The 23,768-nt window shown below is 39.3% G+C and overlaps 1 protein-coding gene, 2 non-coding genes and 1 pseudogene across 3 annotated transcripts; all 4 read left to right on the forward strand.

Moving 5' to 3' along the window:
• The first annotated feature begins 3,088 nt into the window (after positions 1–3,088).
• On the forward strand, positions 3,089–3,175 carry TRNASTOP-UCA (transfer RNA opal suppressor (anticodon UCA)). Its single transcript has one exon. It is a non-coding gene; the product is annotated as a tRNA-Sec (tRNA).
• Positions 3,176–5,139: 1,964 nt separating this feature from the next.
• On the forward strand, positions 5,140–6,069 carry LOC126083583 (olfactory receptor 11H4-like; annotated as a pseudogene).
• A 13,773-nt stretch (positions 6,070–19,842) lies between these two features.
• LOC126084547 (olfactory receptor 11H6) lies at positions 19,843–20,751 on the forward strand. The gene has a single exon (XM_049899153.1). It carries the CDS (start codon positions 19,843–19,845, stop codon positions 20,749–20,751), a length of 909 nt encoding a protein of 302 aa, XP_049755110.1.
• Positions 20,752–23,242: 2,491 nt separating this feature from the next.
• LOC126084874 (U6atac minor spliceosomal RNA) lies at positions 23,243–23,368 on the forward strand. The gene has a single exon (XR_007519108.1). It is a non-coding gene; the product is annotated as a U6atac minor spliceosomal RNA (small nuclear RNA).
• The last annotated feature ends 400 nt before the right edge of the window (positions 23,369–23,768 follow it).

Below are 23,768 nucleotides of genomic sequence, written 5' to 3' on the forward strand. Positions count from 1 at the left end.
TCTTAAATTGCTCAGGAAGTGGTAAAAGTATTAATTTAAGGTATACCAAAACCAAACCTAAACCCATTGCCCTCCAGTCAATTGCAACTAATAGCGACACCGAGTAGAACTGTCCCATAGGGTTTCCAAGGAGCACCTGGTGGATGTGAACAGATGACCTTTTCATTAGCAGCCTTAACACTTAAGCACTGTATCACCAGGGCTCTAATTTAATGTATAGACTGTAATAAATTAAGGATGCATATTATAATTTCTAGAATAATTATTCAAGACTGTATAACTAAAAAGCTAGCAGAGGAAAAACGAAATAATAAAATTACTTGGATAATCCAAATAAGAAAGAAGGAATGAAGGAACAAAGAACAAATAGGACAAATAGAAAAAAAATAGTCTATCAGTAATTAAAGCCTGGAAGTAAAAATTTATAGTTGTCAATTGTGTGAAGAAAACACACCCTCAGAGAATATAAACAATATACATTTTTAGCATTTTATAAACTTCGCAGTGAAAAAGACTTTTCCTGGAAACAAAAAGAAGTTCTCTGTAAACCCATACAGACATCTCACCATTGCCTTTTTAACACACTCTTCCTGCCTTCGCTCTAGAGGCCAATTTACCCTAAAATTTATGAAGACTATGGATGGAAGAAAGGATGCTATGCCAAGGACTCTGGAGCACAAATAATCCCAAGGAGGGACTGAAGGCTTCACAGAAATCTCTAAGATACAACTTTAGTTGCACCCCTTGAGAATCTCAACAACACTCTCTTCTGCTTCTTTCTCCTGCCCCCGTTTTTGAAATTGCCTCATGAGTTCTTACCTCAGTGTTTCCATCAACTCTGAAGCAAAAGTAACGCCCAGGTTAACTTTGTTATTTCCTTGGATTTGGAATAAAATCCAAGTGTGCACTAGTGATCAGGAGATGTTTCAAGGCTGAGACCTTTGGGTTTTGATTCAATGTAAGAGATTGAAAACCATCAGTGAGGGTACCCAGACACAACGTTTGTTCCCAGCTGTGTCCACACTTAGTTCTATCGTGAGGGGTAAGTAACTTTTCTCCCTATTTAGCCTAGGCTGTATTTTTCCTGAGACATCCTCTTGGACACTAGCTCCACTGGAATCACCTTTCACTGTTAATATAGTTTTGCAAAGTTTTGTGGGTTTTATATTTCTGGATATGTGATTTCATCCACAGTAAACTGCATTGCCAGTAATATAATAATCACATACATTATAATAAGCTGCTGACTGAGAACCCAGTTACTCAGACATTCCTCTGCTTAACGCTCCCTTAAACTTTCTTGCCTCATGAGTCACAAAGGAATGCCTCATTTTGCAGAAAATTGATAAATCTCATAATTTGATATTAGAAGGCTGTTCAGTGTGGTACATAACTCACCTTCTACAGTGTCAATACCCCAGTTAATGCAATGCCCTTCCTTTAATCATTTATTTTCTGTGTATTGAATTGTGAACATTAATGTGTTTTCATATCTTCTTCCTTATGTCATATCCAGCTGTACGTTTTTGAGTGCCAGAATGTTCAAGAAGATTAGTAAAATAAATCTGAGCAATGGAGAGAGCTGCCTGTGGCTTTGTTACATGATACATTTGAACAGGGTAGCTTCTTAATCCAGTCTGTTAAATTCACTTAAATTTATTTTTTGGTATTTAGGTAAGTGATTTTTAAACTAAGTGATTATGTTAAACATTTTTATCCCAATTGCATTGTAATCACGTTTGTTTGTAGCACTATTATTTAGATTCTAACAGCTACTTTTTTTTTTTTTTTAGTTCCTCATATATTCCAAGCACTGTGCTAGGCAGTGCTCAATTCTGTTTTCACAAGAGTTCTGCAAGGTAGGTGTTAACTTGCCCAGGATCACACAGTAGGTCATACAGTACTTGAACCCAAATCAATCTGATTTTTTAAATTTTCCTTTAAGTATGTGACATACCAGGGCTGCTGAGTTCCGTGTTACTGGATTGAATCAGATAAGGAGCCCTGGTGGTGCAATGGTTAAGAGCTCAGCTGCTAACCAAAAGGTTGGCAGTTTGAATCCAACAGCTGCTCCTTGGAAACTCTATGGGGCAGTTCTACTCTGTCCTATAGGGTTGCTGTGAGCTGGAATTGACTCAACGGTAATGGATTTAAAAAAAAAAAAATTAATTTTTTTTTATTGAGTTAATCAGTTGTGAACATGTCTCAGCTATGGTACGTCACCCCACAGATTGCCAGAGTGGGTTTCCTTTTCCCTTCTCTCCAAACCACATGCTTTCTTCCTAAAACAGCACTCTTCATCCTGCCTGAAAAGCAGCCCATTTTTCTTTCTAGGTTATATGTGTGGCTGCTGTGCTCCACTACTGAACCATCCAAACAAGCAGAGCGCACTTACATTGATCTTCTATGTGCTCAAGACAGGTTTGAGGAACATTCAGGAGGGAAAATCAACAGGATTTGGTAATTAATTGCACACGGGAGGAGACAGAATTAGAAGGTGCCTTGAATGATTGTCAAATTTCTGGCTTTAGTAAATGCTGAATGGATTGATGAATGGAGAGAAGAACCATTCACCAAGAAGCAAGTACAGAGGAGTAGCATTTAGCAAGATAAAGACAGAATAAGGAGAAGGACTGAGCGAAATGTCAATTACAGGGTTGAAAATATAAAACAGAGTAAACGACTGGAGAGGCTTACATTTAGAGTGGACCCTAAAGGATGACAAAGATATGAGGCAAGGTGGGATTACTGTGCCACAAGGTGGGATTAGTGGCCCTGCTGACAAGTTTGGTCAGAGTCACACAAGATTCTGCCGAATGATGTTCAGATTGGAAACTCAGCAATGGCGATGTTCAGAAACTCTGCTTTTTGATGACAGGACAGCAAGTCTGAAATTCATTTATCCACTAATTCATTTAACTAATCCCTACTGTTCAGTAGAAACTGAGTCAACTGAGAATATAAAGATGAATTTAACATCATCCATAAATTATAGGGGCTTTCGGTCTAGAGTGAAAAACATAAACATATAATTTAGTCATTACATCATATGCTGTAGTGGATATATTATAACATGTATGGAAATATCACCCAGATGATCCTCAGTGGTCTGGGGTGCAGGCTTCAAACCTGTAGCTGACTGGTGACAGAGTGGCTCAATTCCACCTTTCAGGCAACTGGTAGCCTGCTTTTTAGGAGCCCTGGTGGTGTAGTATTAAGGAGCTCTGCTGCTAACCAAAAGGTTGGCAGTTCAAATCCACCAGCTGCTCCTTGGAAATGCTGTGGGGCAGTTTTAGTCTGTCCTGTAGGGTCTCTATGAGTTGGAACTGACTCGACAGCACCTAACAACAACAACATGGAAATATAAAGGGAATTTTTCTCATATATAGTAGGGTTTTGTCTCACTGCTTTCAGTATATGATAGGTATCAAAAGATATCTAACATATTCATCATCAAAAAGTAGGGCACTCTACATTGACTTATCTAACCATTAAATAAATTCATTTTATAGGTCAAGCATAAATCTACCACTAGGGGTTAATTCAATTTATAGAAGATAATGCAGTGATTGAATTAATGATGTAGAGCCATATATTTTTACATGGAAAGAAGACTAAAAAGCATTAAGTTAAAAAAAAAGGTTATAAAACTATGTATTTTGAAAATCTTAACTTAGTGTTTTTTAAAAAATAGACGAACACGATACTCCATAGAGATAAAATTGTTTTCTCCAGGGAGACGATTTCTCATTTCTCTTTGTTTCCATATTTTTTTTATGTTCTTAATTGTTAAAAAGACCGATTCTATTTTAGAAAAGTAAATTTTAAATTTGGTGTTAATTAAAATCACAAGGCATAAGTGCTTTAGATTATTTTAAATTTTGTACCAAATAATATATTTTTTTTAATGTAATAGGATTTATTTTTTAGAGCAGTTTTAGGTTGACAGAAAAATTGTGCTAAAAGTACAGAGAGTTCCCATACATATACTCTCCAACCATTTCCTCTATTATTAATATCTTTTAAAAATTTTTATACAAAATAATATTAACAAACATCCTTGCATTTCAAAAAGGCTTGTTGAATATTTTTTACGTATATGTTTTGTGTATCACCAACCTGAAAGAAAAGAAAATATCATGAGTGCTCAGCAAGAAAAAATAATTTTTAGCAACATTTAGAGATATGTTATGTTTGCTTATTAGTTTGTTTGATTTTTTGACAAATGATCTTTCTGAGTTCATTAAGATTCTGAGTTTCCTGCATATGGGATTACAGTCAGAAATATGGAAACCTATCTTGTGCGATATCCGGATAGCACAAGAATGATTACTTTTAAGTACCCAAACCATGTATTTTGAGAAAAATTGTTTCAAATGGGATTTATGGTAAAATTATTTAAAACACTGTATTTGTTTAAGGTAGCATAGATTCAATTGATAAATTAGAGGGGTGTAAAATAAAAGCTTGAAGTAAAGCAAATTCAAGGAATGTTTGAGATAACCATTAGCTCTATACTCTCCAGGAAAACATTACTATGACCTTTCCTCTTGGCTTCTGTGTTAAGGCTTGTTATTCACTAATACTTTACAAGAGAAGATTATTCTGATGTTAACAACACAGAGACACAAGTGATTAATGGACATTCACAGTACCAGGTTATCTGAGAAGTGTGTCAAGTGCTTTCCTTTGGGTGAGACATGTCAAAAAACATAGTCATTCTACTCCTAATAAAAGGTAACTTAGACTAAGAGTGGTGCTATCAAAATAAATAACTTTGGGTGTGAAAAAGAAACAGAAACTGATAGTCACTTGGCTGCCCTTCAAAGAGGTGAGAGAGGGTGATGTTTCTAAGTTGTCAAAATTTCAAAGGGGAGAGAGAATTTTTTAAAAATCTAACTCATTGATAAAGAAAATCCATAAAATATAAACCTTCTATTGCTGTGAACCCAATTTTATTGAAATTTAGAATCACTAGGATCATCGACCAGTGGTTTTTAAGGGAGAGTCAGAGGGTGGACTATTCCAAACTAATTCCCAAATGGCCAAAATATGTGCCGTGCATTGGCTTCCTACACATTTGTCAGGAAACAAACAACTTGTATAATGGTGTTCTCTGTCTTCTCTGCAGACCTGGGATTCATGAACAATTCAGTAAAAAGCACTGTGACTGAATTTGTCCTTCTAGGCTTCCCTGGTGGCCAGGAGATGCAAATTTTCCTCTTCTTACTGTTCTTTGGGGTCTATATATTTACCATGATGGGAAATGGCACCATTATCTGTGCTGTGAGGTGGGACCAATGACTCCACATCCCAATGTATATTCTCTTGGGGAATTTTGCTTTCCTTGAAATCTGGTACATTACGTCCACTGTGCCTAGTATGCTGGCCAATTTCCTCTCAGAGACAAAAACCATCTCTTTTGTTGGCTGTTTCCTGCAGTTCTGTTTTTTTTACTTCCCTTGCTACAAATGAAATATATCTCCTCTGTGTCATGGCATATGACCGGTACCTCGCCATCTGCCGCCCATTGCACTACCCAACCATCATGACCCTATGACTCTGCTATCGCTTGATGTTTCTTTGCTGGGTGTTTGGGTTCCTTAGTTACTCAGTCTCCACGGTGCAACTCTCCCAATTATCTTTCTGTGGGCCCAGCATCATTGATCACTTTGTGTGTGACATGGACCCACTGATGTCTCTGTCCTGTGCCCCAGCTCCTATTACTGAGATTGTCTTCTATATCCTGAGCTCCCTCATTATCTTCCTCACCCTTCTATACATCCTTGGCTCTTATACCCTTTTACTGATAGCTGTGTTAAAAGTTCCTTCAGCAGCTGGCCGGCGAAAGGCCTTTTCCACCTGTGGATCGCACCTGACAGTGGTGTGTTTATTCTTTGGGGCCCTCTTGGCAATGTATGTGAGTCCCACATCTGAAAACCCAGCTGAACTTCAGAAGATTATTACTTTGTTCTTTCTGTGGTCACTCCCTTCTTAAATCCTCTGATTTACAGCTTATATAACAAGGAGATGAAGGCTGCATTGAAGAAAGTCTTGAGGATAGAATGAGCATAATCTATGTGAGACCAAGCAGATCACTGTCCACACAAAAAGGATCACTTAAGAAAGACTTGATTTCAGCTGCCAATGCACACTTTAAAGAAAATATTTTCTCACTGGGGCCCTTCATTGATTTATTCTTCAGCTAACCAGGAAGAGGTATATTATAATTGACTTAAATGTAACAACTATATTTTCAACATGAGCAATCCCAGTAGATTTAAGGGCATTATATCTGTGGTATTTCTCAATGTGTTAGCTTTGATTACTGGGGGGATTGGGTGTAGAAGGTTGCAGAGCTGTTATCCCAGGTGGATCATCACTGGTGTACTCAAGGCATTTCATAACACAGTCTAATATTTTAAAAAATGAATTTGAAAGAAATTTTAATCCCTAATGACTACAGAACTAAAAGAGTTAGTAATAGAACAGCTTTCTAATTTCCTTGCTTCTTGATGGTTGAGAGTCTTCCAGACTAGAGACAAACTGCAAGTTCCATGCTTACATAAGTAGTAAATGTTTTAACATTAGAAAAAGTAGTAGTCATTCTTTCATTGGACAACAAATACTATTGGGCAACTAGTATGTTCCAGGCATTCTTCTAGGCACTAGAGAGACGCTACAACCAAAATGGTCAAAAACCAATACCAACACGGAGTTTGCATTCTAGTTGCGGAGAGAGAAACAATAAATAAGTAAAATACATAGCATATCAGAGAGAGATAAGTGCTATGGAGAAAGGGAAAAGAGGGTAGGGATCGTAGGAGAGAGGGCTGAAATTTTAAATAGGTTGGTCAGGGAAGGCCACCCTGAGGAGTCAAGACTTTTTAAGCAACAGCTTGAAGGAGGTGAGGGACTGAGCCATGTCGACAGCTGAGGGAAGAGTATTTCCTGCAGAAGCAAGTTCTCTACAAAATTCTGAGGCGGGAGTGCGTTCAAGTAACACCAAGGAGGTTGGTTTGGCAGTCGAGAGAATAAGAGAAAGACTACTAGACATCAAGTCAGAGAGTGACCACGGAGGCAAATTGTTCAGGACCTTATAAGTCATTTTAAGAACTTTTATTCCTTCATGAGATGAGAAACCTTTGAAAAGTTTCAAGCAAAGTATTAACATTATAATATTTAGATTATAAATTTTCACTCCTTGGATGTTTTGTTGATAGTAGACTGCAGGTTGGAGGTTATGTGAGATTGAATCTGAGATGAAACCCACATAGGACCTTACGGATCCAATTTTACTATTATTTCTACTGTAAAATGACTAAGTCCTAAACTCCAGCTAGCAAGATTAGATAAAATAGCAATTTTCATTGAAAATGAACATAATGTAATAATTTTACAATTCAAATCATTCTAGTTTGAGTCCACTAAATTTGCCCCATGAATCTTTGCTATTATGAAGGCCTACAAAGGGAAAATTTGTATGAACAAACCTTTCATGTATATATGACTCACATTCTACTCCTTAATACCTAAGTAATACATTTGATTAAAGAAACTCTCCTTCATGAGTTATATCTTTTTTTTACATCGTGTGATCCTCATACATAGAGGTTTCTGATCATGATGAATCGTACTGTTAAAGCATCCTGGATAACTCTAACCAATAGCTTGTTGCTGTTAAGTTGATCCAACTCATGGCGACTCCATACTTTACACAGTAGAAATGCTCTATAGGGTTTTCTTAGCTGTAATCTATAATAAGCAGACCATCAGACCTTCCCTCCACGGTTCTGGTATTGGGTTTGAACCACCAAACTTTAGGTTAGTATTAAAAAACAAAACCCCAAACCCATTGCTGTCGAGTTGATTCCAACTCATAGTGACCTTCTAGGACAGAGTAGAACTGACCCATAGTGTTTCCAAGGAGTAGCTGGTGGATTGCAACTGCCAACCTTTTGGTTAGCAGCCAAGTTCTTAACCACTGCTCCACAGTAGCCAATCACAAACTGCTTGCACCACCCAGGGATCCAGGACTCTGACCTAGAAGTTGAGCAATTTTTCCTAAACAGTGTTCCTGCTATTCAAGAAACTGTCATTTAATAGAGGGTGAATCCAGGGACAGTAGCTTGTAAAAGTGAGATATAAATGTATAATGCAGTTGATTTTGCTTTTATAAAACAAAACAAAACAAAACTCCCTGTTCAAACAGTAGTTTGAATAGTGTTTAGACAGCAATGCAGTACGTGAAGAAGTTCTACCCTGTGATTATGTGTGTCCTGCATAGATAATGACAAGAGAGGGGGAGAGGGCTCACTCAGCAAAATTGTGATGGTTTGGAAATTTTCCTTTAGTATATTCAGTATCTCCACCTCATTCTATTCTTTTTTTATATTTGTACTTTATTATAGTTAATAAGTGGAAAATTCAGATTGTTTCACTCTAAATCAATTTTATCCCCCTCCCTCTCCCCATTGAACCATGTAGGGAATCCCTTTTCTGTACAAATGGTTAACACACTTGTTTGGAGATCAGCTACAATGGAAAATGATATGGTGCTTCCTTAAAAGACTAGAAATAGAAATACCATACAATCCAGCAATCCCATTCTTATGAACATACCCTAGAGAAAATAAAAGCCACCACTCAAATAGACATACAAACACCCATGTTTGTTGCATCATGATTTACAATAGCAAAATGATGGAAACAACTCAATTCCCATCAACAGATGAATGGATAAACAAATTATAGTACAAACACACAATGGAACACTATACAATGAAATATCTCACAACATGGACCAATCTGGAGAGCATTATGCTCAGTGAAATAAGTCAATCACAAAAGGACAAATACTGTATGAGACCACTATTTTAAAAACTCAAGAAAGGTTTACGCACAGAAAAAAACAATCTTTGATGGTTAAGAGGAAGGGGAAAAAAACTAACCAGATTGTTGTTGTTAGGTGCGTTTGAGTCATTTCTGACTCAAAACAACCCTATGTGCCACAGATGGAAACACTGCCCGGTCCTGTGCCATGCTCACAATAGTTGTTATGGTTGAGCCCATTGTTCCAGCCACTGTGTCAATACATTTGGTTGGGGGTCTTCCTCTTTTCCGCTGACCCTCTACCAAGCATGATGTCCTTCTCCAGGAACTGATCCCTCCTGTCAACATGTCCAAAGTATGTAAGACACAGTCTCGCCATCCTTGTTTCCAAGGAGCATTCTGGTTGTACTTTTTCCATGACAGATTTGTTTGTTCTTTTGGCAGTCCATGGTATATTCAATATTCTTCACCAACGCCACAACTCAAAGGCGTCAATTCTTTTTCAGTCTTCCTTATTCATTTTCCAGCTTTTACATGCATATGATGTGATTGAAAATACCATGGCTTGGGTCAGGCGCACCTTAGTCTTCAAAGTGACATCTTTGCTTTTCAACACTTTAAAGAGGTCCTTTGCAGCAGATTTGCCCGATGCAATGCCTGTTTTGATTTCTTGACTGCTGCTTCTAGGGGTGTTCATTGTGGATCCAAGTAAAATGAAATCCTTGACAACTTCTAACTTTTCTCTGTTTATCTTGATGTTGTTTATTGGTCCAGTTGTGAGGATTTTTGTTTTCTTTATGTTGAGGAGTAATCCATACTGAAGGCTGCGGTCTTTAATCTTCATCAGTAAGTGCTTCAAGTCCTCTTCACTTTCAGTAAGCAAGGTTGTGTCATTTGCATAACGCAGGTTGTTAATGAGTCTTCCTCCAATCCTGATGCCCCGTTCTTCTTCATAATAGTCCAGCTTCTCGGATTATTTGCTCAGCATACAGATTGAATAGGTTTGGTGAAAGGATACAACCCTGACACACACCTTTCCCGAGTTTGAATCAAGCAGTGTTCCCTTGTTGTGTCTGAACAACTGTGTCTTGATCTATGTACAGATTCCTAGTGAGCACTATTAAGTGTTCTGGAATTCCCATACTCCACAATTTTATCCACAATTTGTTATGATCCAGTCAAATGCCTTTGTGTAATCAATAAAACACAGGTAAACATCCTTCTGGTATTTCCTGCTTTTAGCCAGGATCCATCTGATAAAAAAAGAAGCAATGATATCCCTGGTTCCACATCCTCTTCTGAATCTGGCCTGAATTTCTGGCAGTTCCCTGTTGATATTCAGCTGCAGCCACTTTTGAATGATCTTCAGCAAAATTTTGCTCTTGTGTGATATGAATGATATTGCTTGATAATCTCCACATTTGTTTGGATACCTTTCTTGGGAATAGGCATAAATATGGATCTCTTCCATGTAACCATCTTCCAAATTTGTTGGCATAGATGAATGAGCACTTGTAACGCTGCATTCATTTGTTGAAACATCTCAATTGGTATTCCGTCAATTCTTGGAGCCTTGTTTTTTGCCAACGCCTTCAGTGCAGCTTGGACTTCTTCCTTCGGTACCATCAGTTCCTGATCATATGCTGCCTCCTGAAATGGTTGAACATCGACCAAGAGCTAGATAGTAGACAGGTGCAAACTTTGATGAAGGAAAAGACAGTGCACAATATACAGGAAATCATTACACCTTGACCAAGGAGAAGCCATAGAAGCTTCCTAGGCACATGCAAACACCCTGAGGAACTGAGTTACTGGGGCTGAGGGCTGGGGACCATGGTTTGGGGGGACATCTAGCTCAACAGGCATAACATAGTTAACATAGTTCATAAAGAAAATGTTCTACATTCAACTTTTGTGAGTAGCATCTGGGGTCTTAAAAGCTTGTGAGCAGCCATGTCTTGGTCCCATCCCATCCAGAGCAAGGGAGTATGGAGAAAACCAAAGACAAAGGAAATATTAGTCCAAAAGACTAATGGACCCCATGAACCACAGCCTCAACCAGCTTGAGCCCAGAACAACTAGCCGGTACAAAGCTACCACCATCGACTGCTTTACAGGACTCACAATAAAGGGTGGAGAAAAATGCAGAACAAAATTCAAATTCACAGCAAAACAAAACAAACCAGGCTTACTGGTTTGACAGAGACTGGAGGGACCCCCTAAGACTATATAGGCCCCCAGACACCGTTTTAACTCAGAACTGAAGCCACTCCTGAAGTTCACCTTTCTGCCAAATATGACGCAGTTTTATAAAATAAACAACACACATAAGGAAAGTGCTTCTAAGTTTAATTGTGTATATAAGACCAAAAGGGCAACACTCGCCCGAAAGCAAAGATGAGAAGGCAGTACGGACAGGAAAAACGGATGGATGGATGGAAACCGTGAAAGATGGGGAGCGTTGACACATCACAGGAATTGCAATCAACGCCACAAATCAATTTGTGTAGGAATTGTTGAATGAGAAACTAATTTGCTCTGTAAACTTTCACCTAAAGCACACACACACAAAAAAAAAGGAGTTAAGAATCCACCCAAAGTCATCTTGGAAGACACACCTACTTCCAAAAAAATCAGCCATTGAAAACCCTGTGGAGCAGAGCACAGATCTAAACTGAGACACATGGGGTCGTCATTGGTCAGAATTGACTCAATGGCAACTAGTTTGGATTTGGTTTCTACAATGTAGACTTGTTTTCCTCTTCTGTTTCTTTCACAGATTTTTCTAAAGTAATTTTTAAAAAGATTTTAAAAAGTTTTATTGTATTTTAGTTGAAAGTATACAGCACAAATTAGTTTCTTATTCAAAAATTTAGGCACAAATTGTTTTGTGACATTGGTTGCAATCCCCACAATGTGTCAGCACTCTCCTTTCCCTTTCCACGCCATTCATCTCGTTTTCCTATCCCTTCCTCCCTTCACATCTTCTTTTGCCTGTTTAGTCTTGTATACTTGATTGAACCAAGAAGCACATTCCTCGCCTGTGTTATTGTTTTATAGGCCTGTCCAATCTTTGGCTGAAAAGTGGACTTTGGGAGTGGCTTCAGTTCTGAGTTAGCAGGGTGTCTGAGGGCCACATTCTTGGGGTTCCACCAGTCTCTGCCAGACCAGGAAGCCTGGTCTTTTTTTTTTTTTTTTAATGAATTTGAATTTTGTTCTACGTTTTTTTCCCACATTGTCTTGAACCCTCCATTGTGATCTCTGTCATAGTAGTTGGTGGTGGTAGCCAGGCACCATCTAGTTCCTCTGGGCTTAGGCTGGTGGAGGTTGTGGTTCACGTGGTCCATGAGTCCTTTGGACTGGTATTTCCCTTGTATCTTTGATTTTATTCATTTTCCTCTGCTCTGAACATGGTGGGACCAATAGATGTACTTTAGACAGTCACTGGCAAGCTCTGAAGACCCCAGTTGCTACTCACCACAGTTGGATGTAGAACATTTTCTTTATGAACTATATTATATCAATTGAGCGTGATTCCAGACCTCAGCCCCAATAACTAGGTCCTTCAAATTGTTTGGATGTGTCTAGGAAGCTTCTATGACTTTGCCTTGGTCAAATGGTGCTGACTTCGCCTATAACATGTGCTGTCTTGTCCTTCGCCAGAGTTAACACTTTTGTATTGTCTAGTTAGTGGTTTTTCCTCTCCACCCTTTCCCTTCCTCGCAACTGTCAAAGATTGCTTTTTTCTATGTGTAAAACTTTAGTTGGATTTTTGTAATAGCGGTCTCATGCCATATTTGTCCTTTCATGGTTGACTTATTTCACTCAGCATAATGCCCTCCAGATTCATCCATGTTTTAGATGTTTTGAAGATTCGTCATTGTTGTTTATTTATGTGCAGTATTGCATTGTGTGTATGTACCATAATTTATCAATTCATCCGTTGATGGGCACTTAGTTTGTGTTCTTTTTTTTGCTATTGTGAATAATGCTGCAATGGACATAAGTGTGCACATGTGTATTTGTTTGATGACTCTTATTTCTCTAGGATATATTCCTAGGAGTGGGATTGCTGGATTGTGTGGTATTTCTATCTTTTAAGGAGGTGCCGTATCATTTTCCATAGTGGTTGTACCTTTTACGTTCCCACCGGCAGTGCATAAGAGTTCCAATCTCCATGAAACCCCTCCAACATTTGTTATTTTCTGTTTTTTTGTTTGTTTGTTTTTATTTGTTTAGTGCCAGTTATGTCAAGGTGAGATGTTACCTGATTGTAATTTTGATTTGCGTTTCTCTGATGGCTAATGGAAACCCTGGTGGTGTAGTGCTTAAGAGCTATGTCTGCTAACCAAAAGGTCAGCAGTTCAAGGGCACCAGGCACTCCTTGGAAACTCTATGGGGCAGTTCTAGTCTGTCCTATAGGGTCGCTATGAGTCAGAATCAAAGGCAATGTTTTTTTTTTTTTTTTAATGGCTAAGGGTCGTGAACATTTCCTCATGTGTCTATTAGCCTCTTGAATGCCTTCTTTGGTGAAGTGTCTGTTCATATCCTTTGCCCATTTTTTAATTGGATTATTTGTGTTTTGTTATTGTGTTGAAGTATTCTATAGAATTTAATATTAGACCCTTGTTGAATATGTTGTAGCCAGTTTTTTTTTCCTCAGTCTGTAGGTTCTTTTTTTATTCTTTTGGTGAAGTCTTTTGATGAGCGTAAGTGTTTAATTTTTAGGATCTCCCAGTTTTCTAGTTTTTTGTCTGGTGTTTGTTCACTGTTTGTTATGGTTTGTATTGTATTTATGCCATGTATTAGGGTCCCTAGCATTGTCCCTATTTTTTCTCCTATGATCTTTATCATTTTAGCTTTTATATTTTGGTCTTTGATCCATTTTGAGTTAGTTTTTATGCCTCATTCTATTCTTGTTTCCCCACCCTACCCTCTAGCTTCCAGTTGCTTCTCTATTACAAATTCAGAAAGAACTTTCTATCATCATTTATAAGTTTTCCCAAAAATCTTTCATGCCAGTGTGCCTTCTCTCTTGGGTATTTGTATTTTAAAATTCTTATCTCTAGTTGTCAAATAAAAAAAGTTGTTTCTTCTTAAAGGAATTTATACCTTTCACCTGCCCTTGAGAATATGCTTTTGGGAAGGGGGAAAAGCTAGGGAGCTTAGTTGCCCCAGAGGAATGGAAATTTCTCTAAGCCCTAGGGAAGGAAATTCTAATGTAGGAATGATGTTTCCATGATTATCTTGAGAGAGAAAATGGGAAGTTGGAAATCAAGCCTTGAGATTCTTGAACATGTAATCATAATTATTATTACATAATAATTTTAAAACATTTATATTCATTATTTTATTTCCTCCCCGTTTCCCGTATCTGCCCTAACGACCCTATAGGACAAGGTAGAACTGCCCCACAGAGTTTCCAAGGAGGGACTGGTAGATTTGAATTGCCAACTTCTTGGTTGGCAGCCATAGTACTTAACCACTACGTCACCAGGATTTCCCAGGAAAAGTAATTCTGTATTTAATACTTGAAGAAACTGGAGCTCACCAAGCTGTCACATCTAATAAGTGAAAATACTCAGATTAGAACCCAAATTACCTGTGTCCCAGTTTTCTTTCCATTACCCCTATCTTCGCTTTAGAGCAAACCCTGCTCTCACCCAGTGTCTCTCTTTAGCCCAGGGCACCCGCACTCATAAAATGTCTGAATAATCTTTTCCACCATTTTCTTGCCTATCCTAGGACTCTTTCAAAATTCTCTCCAGTTGCTTAAATCCAACCCTCCTTTTCCAGATATTAGATCTTAGTCCCAAACTCAACATCACATATACCTCAGCTCAAAATGCCTATTATGCCTACAAATATCATTCTTATTCCTCTGTCCAAACTATACTCAATTGATTCCTGATTCTACTGACTCCAGTGCTCTATCTCCTACCACAGTGGTTCTCAAACTTTGGTGTGCATCACAAATGCTGGAAAGCTTGTTAACACAGATTGCCGGGTCCCACACTCAAAGTTTATGATCCGTAGGTCAGGTTAAGAGTAGGGGCTGAAAATATGCATTTCTAACAAGTTGTCAGGTAATGCTGATACTGCTGGTCCAAGGACTACATTTTGAGAAAACTTATGCTTCTTCATCCTCACTTCTAAACTCAGCCATGATCTCTACTTGAGCTCTTATGGCTCAGATTGAGTTCATCTTTCTCTCAGGTCCTCAGGTTCTCTGCCTCATGTTGTTTGTCCTCCTTCCACTGACTGATATCACTGAAAGAAGTCATACTTTCCACCTCTGAACAGTTTACAGTGTCAAACTTTCATTTTCAGTAATATTACATCATGTCAGCCAACAGCCTCACAAATTTTGTTTTATAGAAGACTTTTTTCAAACAGATGCTATCAAACTGCATTTAAAATTGAAAAAGGGGATTCTTTATATTGAATATAACAAAATTAAATTATGTATAGACAAAGATTTTTTAATGTAATTGCTTATTGGTTAGTTACCAAGAATGAAGTAAGTCTATTTTCCAGAGACGACCAAACACACACACTGTTGTCTCTCCTCCCCCATCAACCACCACTCCCCACCTCCCACCCCGCCCTCTCCACTGCCCACTCTCTTCACCTTCCCCTCTTTCTCTCAGGAGATTCGATCCTTAGAGGATGATGTCTTCACTAAGAGGGAAATTCCCCTGGCCTCTCCTGATATTTATTCTGGTCTCTGTGTCTAACTAGTCCAGCCCCTGGGGGAAATATACACAAATATAGATCAGATTAGATGTAAGCACAGCAAATGATGCCTCCCAAGAAGCACACCTGAGAACTATGGGTCCTTTCAGGAGAGACTCGACCCGTAAAATAAATTTCATTTCGTTCTGAGTACTAAAGCCTCTTTACACTGTAAGGAAGCAAGTCTCTGGACACACAAATAATGTCCTCTGTCCCTGACTCAGTTTTTAGGTCATGTTAATAAGGAAAGTTTTGTGGCTGGAGTTTCTCTCACAACTTCCTCTTGGAGCCAGAAATGCCACCAGGTACGTAAAGAAGGTGCACGCATCAGTGCATCACCACGCCTGTGCACCGTTGCTGTCAGAGCCTAAGAGCATGCTGGCCCTTCTGTAAATCCACTGAGTCTTCATTTCTTTGTTCTTTATAGGACTCTGCAGTTCTCTTTTCCCAAGACACCCCGGAGGAGTGCTCAGAGTGATATAGTCACATTTAGGGCTCACAAGGTACCACAGTGTGCCCACCATGCCGCTCACTTAGGGAAAATGATGCTCAGATGTCTTGGGTATTATTTTTTGGCCACTACATTTCCTTCCATTAGGATGTAGCCTGAGTCTGGTAACCAGACCAATTGCAGTGGAGGCAATCCAACTCATGGTGACCCCACGTGTGTCAGAGTAGAACTCTACTCCATAGGGTTTTCAATGACTGATTTTTCAGAAACAGATCACCAGGCCTTTCTTCCAAGGTGCCTCTGGGTGGACTCGATCTTCCAGCCTTTTGACTAGCATCCAAGTGAATTAACTGTTTTTATTACCCAGGGAATCTGGCAGGGCTTTGTTTTTAATATTGGTGCAATGCAGTTTTCATTGATGGATTACCCTTCATCAAGAGAAATTAAAGCAGGTCATTCTTATATTTTTCAAGTTGTTGTCAAGTGGCAAGGGGAAACTGAGAAAGAAGTAGCCCAGCAGACTCTCTGGTCTTTTAAATTTATCCTAATACCTAAATATTAAAGGGAGAATAACCTTTTCACTTATAACTTAAAAAGTGAATGCTCTTTGCTGGTCAAATGGCTTAAATACCCAGCAAATTGTTGGTTATCAGGGAGGGTTTGGCTCCCCTTCTAGTTCATACAGGATGGATTGCCCAGGCTCTCTGTTCCTCCCCTTTTCTGTAGCTGCCCTTTTGTACAAACAGTTTTGGTGAATAGAAAGATAAATGAAGTAAATTTACTTTTCCCTTTAAGCTACCAATAGATGTATTTTGGAACTAGAGGCAGTAGAAACACATCCAGTAAGATTTCAAATTATCTGTGAAGTTCATTTATCCACCTTATCCACCTTTCTCTGACCCTGTATTCCATAGATAACTGAGATTTCACTGCACCACAATTCATGGCGACAAAATCTCAGACATGACGAAGTCAAATGACTAGCTGGGAGTCAAGACTTACAAGATCTGGCTCCAGGTCAGGGACCATGAGTTGGGATGATATTTCTATTCTTGAGGCCAAAAACTGCCTGGCCTGTGACTAAGGTAAGTTAATTTGTGTCTCATATTTCTGCCTATTGTTTCAAAAAGTCCAAAATGTCCATTGCTGGGTGCAGAGGTGTGCTACATTGTAATTACCCCCTCGACATCTCCTTATCTGCTAATGGACATAATAGCTACTAATCAACATAAAGTATGTGCTTTAGGGGGAGATTATTGCCCTCTGAAGAAACCCAGAACTCTGTCAAGCTCTCTTAGTGCGGCAAAAGTGGAAGGACTATTCTCTGGCACGAGTAAATATAGCAATAAATGATGTCCGTTGCCCACAGGGGGCCTTCCACTTTTTTTTTTTTTTCACCTTTTATTACTATCCTTCCCCTACCTGTTCTCTCTACATGCTATATGGCCCATTGACATGGCTGTCCAATTAGTATTTAATTCTGAGGGAGAGGAACTTGGATGTTCTCCTCCCAAGACATGAACTGGGGCATGCTTGGATACGATCTAACCCTGTGGATGGGAGCCTAACTTCATAGGCCCTAGGCCGGTGCTGATGCGTGCTGTTCTACTCATCCCTGCCCTGTTTCTCCTGTGAGTGATGAGTGCCTCTTGGTCATGCCATAAGAAGTGTCTGGTCTGTGCTCTGATCCAAATGGTCTCCCACTGAGAAATTGTGAATATAGTGATATTGCATCCATGTTATGCCAAGTAGAGTTTGTTATCATGCCACTGCCACTACATATGTTTATCTAAATTGCTTCTAATTGGAAAAAATATTGTTTTCCCCATAAACGGCATACAGTGGTATATGCACGAAACACACTGCTCCAGGAAGCCCCACTCACACAGACACACATCCGTACAGATGTAGGTGGTAGCGATGATTGTTTCCACAAGTCATAAGTTTCAAAGGTGGCGAAATTTTTCAAGATCTTAGCACACTGGTAAGAACATAACAGTGAAGAAAACATTTGTTAAATGTCTGAATTAATAAGTGGAGGAAATTCTGCAGTACATATTCAGCATCCAATTTTTTTTTTTTTTAATCACAAGCCCAGTAACTATAACTTCCAACTAAAAATGAGAGCACGTGGTCTGGCAAACATAAGTATAGCTGTAGGAAGTATATTGGAAATTATGTCTCTGCTACTCATTTTGGTGCACAGGTCATCATAATTACAGTCCAGTGAACCAAATCTTTTGGGTGAAATTTATATTTTCAGAAAAATCATGTGTGTTAAAGATAATTTTTTTCAACATTCTAAAAAAAAAGGTTGATGCAGATATCCAAAGTAACCTTGGCAATAAAATGTTTATCCTTCCGGGTTTGCTCCAGGTTTGATCAAGTGCTAAGAAGCAGGCCTCTTGCTCTCTCCAGATGGTATAAATGGCATGAGAATGGAATTAGGTGAGTATCTTAACAGTGACCTAAATAAATAATATGGTCATTTATTCTATTTTTAAAGCCAATATATTACTGAACTTAAGATATTGATGGTGGCTTTCCCAGCCAAACATTCTGAGTTTTAACTGGCAAAGTTTAGGACATAGAATTCAATGAGGACCGATAGATTCAGGAAGGTTATTAGCAAAATACCCAGGTTTATAGCCCTGTCTCAACTCCTGATTCAGCCATCATCAGAAAAACCTTTTTTGGTCTCTGCGTATTGTAAGGAGACCCCTCTACTCCTTATTGAATTTAGGTAAAAGCAAGATTATGAGGGGACATAAGTTGTGTTTAGAACTTAATTCCTTGTGAATATGAAGGCACATGAGTGTATGTACTAGAGAAATTGACTTGGTAGCAGCAAAACACCAAGCTGCCTCAGGTGCCCAGCTGTGACTGTGGGGTTGTGGAATAGTACAGCTGCTGGGGAAAACAAGCCAGGGGAAATGGTGGTGAAAAGAACGATGTATAGGGCACATAACAGCTGTCCTCAGTAATTTAAACCCTTTACCTCCATGGTCGAAGAATTAGACTTATTTTGTGTAGCTACAAAGAGAAGCCCCAGCATCAGTGTGTAGGAGTAATAAGGGAGACAGCATTTGTGCAATATAAGGAAGTGCTTTGAGAGAACCAGGGCACCTTAAGCAAGATATGGACTGAAGTGTTCAGCAAATCCAGATGCCACCTGAGAGATATGGTCTAGAGGGAACAAGGCTGGTGGTTTGTGAACCGTTTTACAGAACCCTAAGCATTCTGCAGCACCCCCTTGGGAGCAGTGACAGCAAGGGAGCTCAAGGTTACCACCTAGCTCCATTCTCATCTGCTTATGTTGGATGTCTACGTGTGAAACTTGAACTAAGAAGGCAAATTAACAGCAATATTTGTTTTAGATTTATACTCAGTTTTGCTTCAAAGTGAAAGGGCGAGTCCAAAGTTTATACTTATACATAGGATATCCAAGAGGCCCTGATTCTACCATTAAAGTTGAAACCGAGACTTACAGTTACAGAAAGGTTTGAAATGTTTATTCCAAACCAGCCTTCAAATGGGCCAGTGTATCTAGGAATTATCAGCTTTGCATATTCAAGTAAACTCCTTAAATCTTTCTGAGCTTCAGTTTTCTTATCTGTAAAAAAAAAACGGAGAAGAAGAAGAAGGCAATAAAACATACTTCCTTATGGCTCGAGGGGCCATGAGGAAGACCAAATGAGACAATGTATGTGAAAACGCTTAGTACATTTTCAACCAATTATTAGCTTTTTCTACAAATGTTCATTATTATTCATTCCTTGCTCTCTTCTGTTTCTTGAACAGCTTTGAGAGCCCAGAATAAAACAATGCATGTCGTGACTGAGTTTGTCCTCCTGGGTTGCCCTGGCCAAAGAGAGACACAGATCTTACTGTTTGCATTAATCCTGATGGTCTATCTCCTGACCCTGCTGGGGAATGGGGCTATTGCCTGTGCAGTGAAATGGGACAGGAGGCTCCACACACCCATATACATCCTCTTGGGAAACTTTGCCTTCCTAGAGATCTGGTATGTTTCCTCCACTGTCCCAAAAATGCTGGTCAACATCCTTTCTGAGACTAAGACCATCTCTTTCTCTGGCTGCTTTCTCCAATTCTACTTCTTTTTTTCATTGGGTACAACTGAGTGTTTCCTCTTATCAGTTATGGCCTATGATCGGTACCTGGCCATCTGCCGCCCACTGCACTACCCCTCTATCATGACTGGAAAGTTCTGTGTGATGCTGGTATGTGTGTGTTGGGTGAGTGGATTCCTCTGCTATCCAGTCCCCATTGTCCTTATCTCTCAACTTCCCTTCTGTGGACCCAATATCATTGACCACATTGTGTGTGATCCAGGCCCATTGTTCGCACTGGCTTGTGTTCCCTCACCTCCTACTGAGCTTATCTGTTACACCTTCAATTCAGTGGTTATCATTGGGCCCTTCCTCTTCATTTCGGGATCTTACGCCCTGGTGCTCAGAGCTGTTCTTCGTGTTCCCTCTGGAGCTGGTCGAACTAAAGCTTTCTCCACATGCGGGTCCCGCCTGACAGTGGTGTCTCTATTCTATGGAACTATTATGGTAATGCATGTGAGCCCAACATCAGAGAACCCAGCAGGGATGCAGAAGATCATGACTTTGGTGTACTCAGCAGTGACTCCACTCCTAAATCCCCTTATCTATAGTCTCCGAAACAAGGACATGAAAGATGCCCTAAAGAAAGCCCTGGGATTATGAATTAGCCAAAACTGAAACATCTTGAAAGAGAAGCTAAATTTGTCACTTCTAGCCTGTGTTATTTAGAATAACGATAGAGAATGGCATCCGTAAATCACATTCTGGCTCACACTTAGGAAGAGAGAGAATTCTCTTTCCCTGTTCCTTAACAAGTCAGGGGGCCCTGGTTGCACAGTGGTTAAAGCGTTCGGCTGCTAACTTCAAGGTTGGCAGTTCAAACCCAGCAACCACTTTGCAGGAGAAAGATGTAGCAGTCTGCTTCCTTAAAGGTTTACAGCCTTGGAATCCCTGTGGATCAGTTCTACTCTGTCCTACAGGGTTTCTGTGAATCAGAATCAATTCTAATGCAGTGGGTTTGGTTTGGTTTTTAATAGCTCGAGTTCAGTTAATTGGTGATAAATTCGATAAAACATTTTAAATATACATAGCTCACTGAGTATTATATGGGGTTATTATATATCCAGACTTTTTTCTGTGCTATGTCTTTGCTGGTTTTAATCTTAAAAAGTTTTTTTTTTTTTTATTTATGTTACTCTTTTTTATTGTACTTTAGATGAAGATTTACAGAGCAAATTAGTTTCTCATTAAACAATTAATACACATATTGTTTTGTGACATTGGTTGCCACCCCCACCACATGTCAACACTCTCCCATTTTTGACCTCAGGCTCCCCATTACCGGGTTTTCTGTCCCCTCCTGCCTTCTCATCCTTGCCTCTGGGCTTTCAGTGTGCCCATTTAGCCTCCTTTTTTTATTTTTATGGGCCTTTCTAATCTTTGGCTGAAGGGTGAACCTCAGGAGTGACTTCAGTACTGAGCTAAAAGGTGTCTGGGGACCACACTCTCGGGGTTTCTCTAGTGTCAGTCAGACCAGTAAGTCTGGTCTTTTTTTGTGAATTTGAATTTTGCTCTACACATTTTTCTCCAGCTCTGTCTGGGACCCTCTATTGTGATCCCTATCAGAGCAGTTTTTGGTGGTAGCCAGGCACCAACTAGTTATGCTGGACTCAGTGTGATGGAGGCATTGTTTAATCTTGACTGGCAGAAGAAATTAATTGCATGTGTTCCTGAAGCCTTTCAAGAGAGGGAGGAATCTTTTAAATTCAGAAAATAAATATTCTTAAAGACAATGAATCAAGGAGCCTCAAAAACAAACAAAAAATAAAAACAAAAAATCAAACATGTACATCTTTCTTTGAGGTTGCCTTTCACACAAAAAATAGTATGCTTCATATCTCTATCAGTTATGAAGTACAAACTCTCCATTTGTCATTCAAAGTCCATTCAATAGACTGCTAGACCAGTCTTTTTTCCTACTGATCCACTGTAGAAACCTGCACTTCACAATGATCAGCCTTCTTACTTCTCTTAAACACACTTATTCCCAACTGAGTCTTGGTGTGTAGTGGTTAAGAGCTCAGCTGCTAACCAAAAGGTCTGCAGTTTGAATCTACCAGCTGCTTCTTGGAAATCCTGTGGGGTAGTTCTACTCTGTCCTATAGGGTTTCTATGAGTTGGAATCGGCTTGAAAGCAGTGGATTTGGTTTTGGGTTTGGGTGTTTTAATCACAGTGTTTCCCCTGACCATGAGCACTTGCCCCTGCCTATCTACTGAAGCAAATCTTAATCAACCCTTTCTTTTCCATGAGATAATAGATAATGCCTGATGTCTCCTTGACCTCCCTTTTCCCTGAAATTTACCTTTATCGCAATTTGGCCATTTAATGGTGTATTATTTATTTGGTAGGGATGCTTAGCTGTACCTTTATGAGCAAGACTAAAACCTGACTATCTTTTGCCTCCCCCTCAATGCCCAAATCAGGGCAATGTACACAATAGACACAAACCAAATTCCTATAGATAAATTAATAAATATCTAGGGTACTGATTCTATCATCAAGACTAGCCAAATGTATATCTAAATTCCTCAATTTGATTTCTAATCCTGCAAGATATTCATGCAGAGTACAGTCATATAAATAAACATTAATTTATTCTTCACATATACTTAACTGAGTCCCAACTATTTTGGAATATTTTTACATGGCCTTATCACTTCCAGGGGAAAATTCAGTAAGTCATACTAGAATGCGTCTGTGGAAAAGGGAACTCTAAAGCAGGTTTTGAGGGCAGGCTGTTCAGCAGTGAGAAGAATACCATAAAATCTAGCAGTCAATTCTACTAGATTTGATCTTACTTTGCCTCCTTATTGTTTTGTGTAAATACACCTTGGACTGTGAACTGTGGAAAGGAATAATCCATACCTTCGATATCTGTAATATTTTCATAGTTGCTTGGTTCACACTAGTTCTTCATGCAGTAAAGTTTTGCCTAAACTGTTGGATTAACATGACAATTGGAGCAGCAGTCACTTTGAAATTTCCTTTGATGATAACCTGTTGTAATAATTGTGATGTCAATCCACTTCATTCATACAGACCGAAGGCAGTGAAACTCTTAACCACTGTAGCACTAAAAAAAATTGTGTGTGTGTGTTATATGAAAGGAGAGAAGATTGGTGCTCCACTTGACAACAACAGAAGAGGCCCTTAGGCCTTACAACACACATAGGGTTAAGGCGTTGCCACCTACTTTGTGCCATCTAACCACAGTTTTTTGGAGAACTGATGGCGCAGTGGTTAAAGAGCTGGCTGCTAACCAGAAAGTTTGGCAGTTTGAATTCACCAGGCACTCCTTGAAAACCCTGTGGAGCAGTTCTACTCTGTCCTATAGGGTCCCCATGAGTCAAACTGACTTGACAGCAATGGGTTATACATACATATACACATACACACATATACATACAGGGATACATACACACACACACACTCACATATGCACATATATATGGAACCCTGGTGGCGCAGTGGTTAAAAGTTCAGCTGCTAACCAAAAGGTTGGCAGTTCAAATCCACCAACTGCTCCTTTGAAACCCTAGGAAGCATTTCTACTCTGGGGTTGCTATGATATGGAATCAACTGGATGGCAATGTGTTTGGTTTGGTTTCTCTTCCCCAGT

Source organism: Elephas maximus, chromosome 10 (genome assembly GCF_024166365.1).
Source record: "Elephas maximus indicus isolate mEleMax1 chromosome 10, mEleMax1 primary haplotype, whole genome shotgun sequence".
NCBI lineage: Eukaryota > Metazoa > Chordata > Mammalia > Proboscidea > Elephantidae > Elephas > Elephas maximus.

What these genes read in the sequence shown, in the direction of transcription:
- LOC126084547 (XM_049899153.1), top strand. Translation starts at nt 19,843, where the DNA reads ATGCATGTCGTGACTGAGTTTGTCCTCCTGGGTTGCCCTGGCCAAAGA.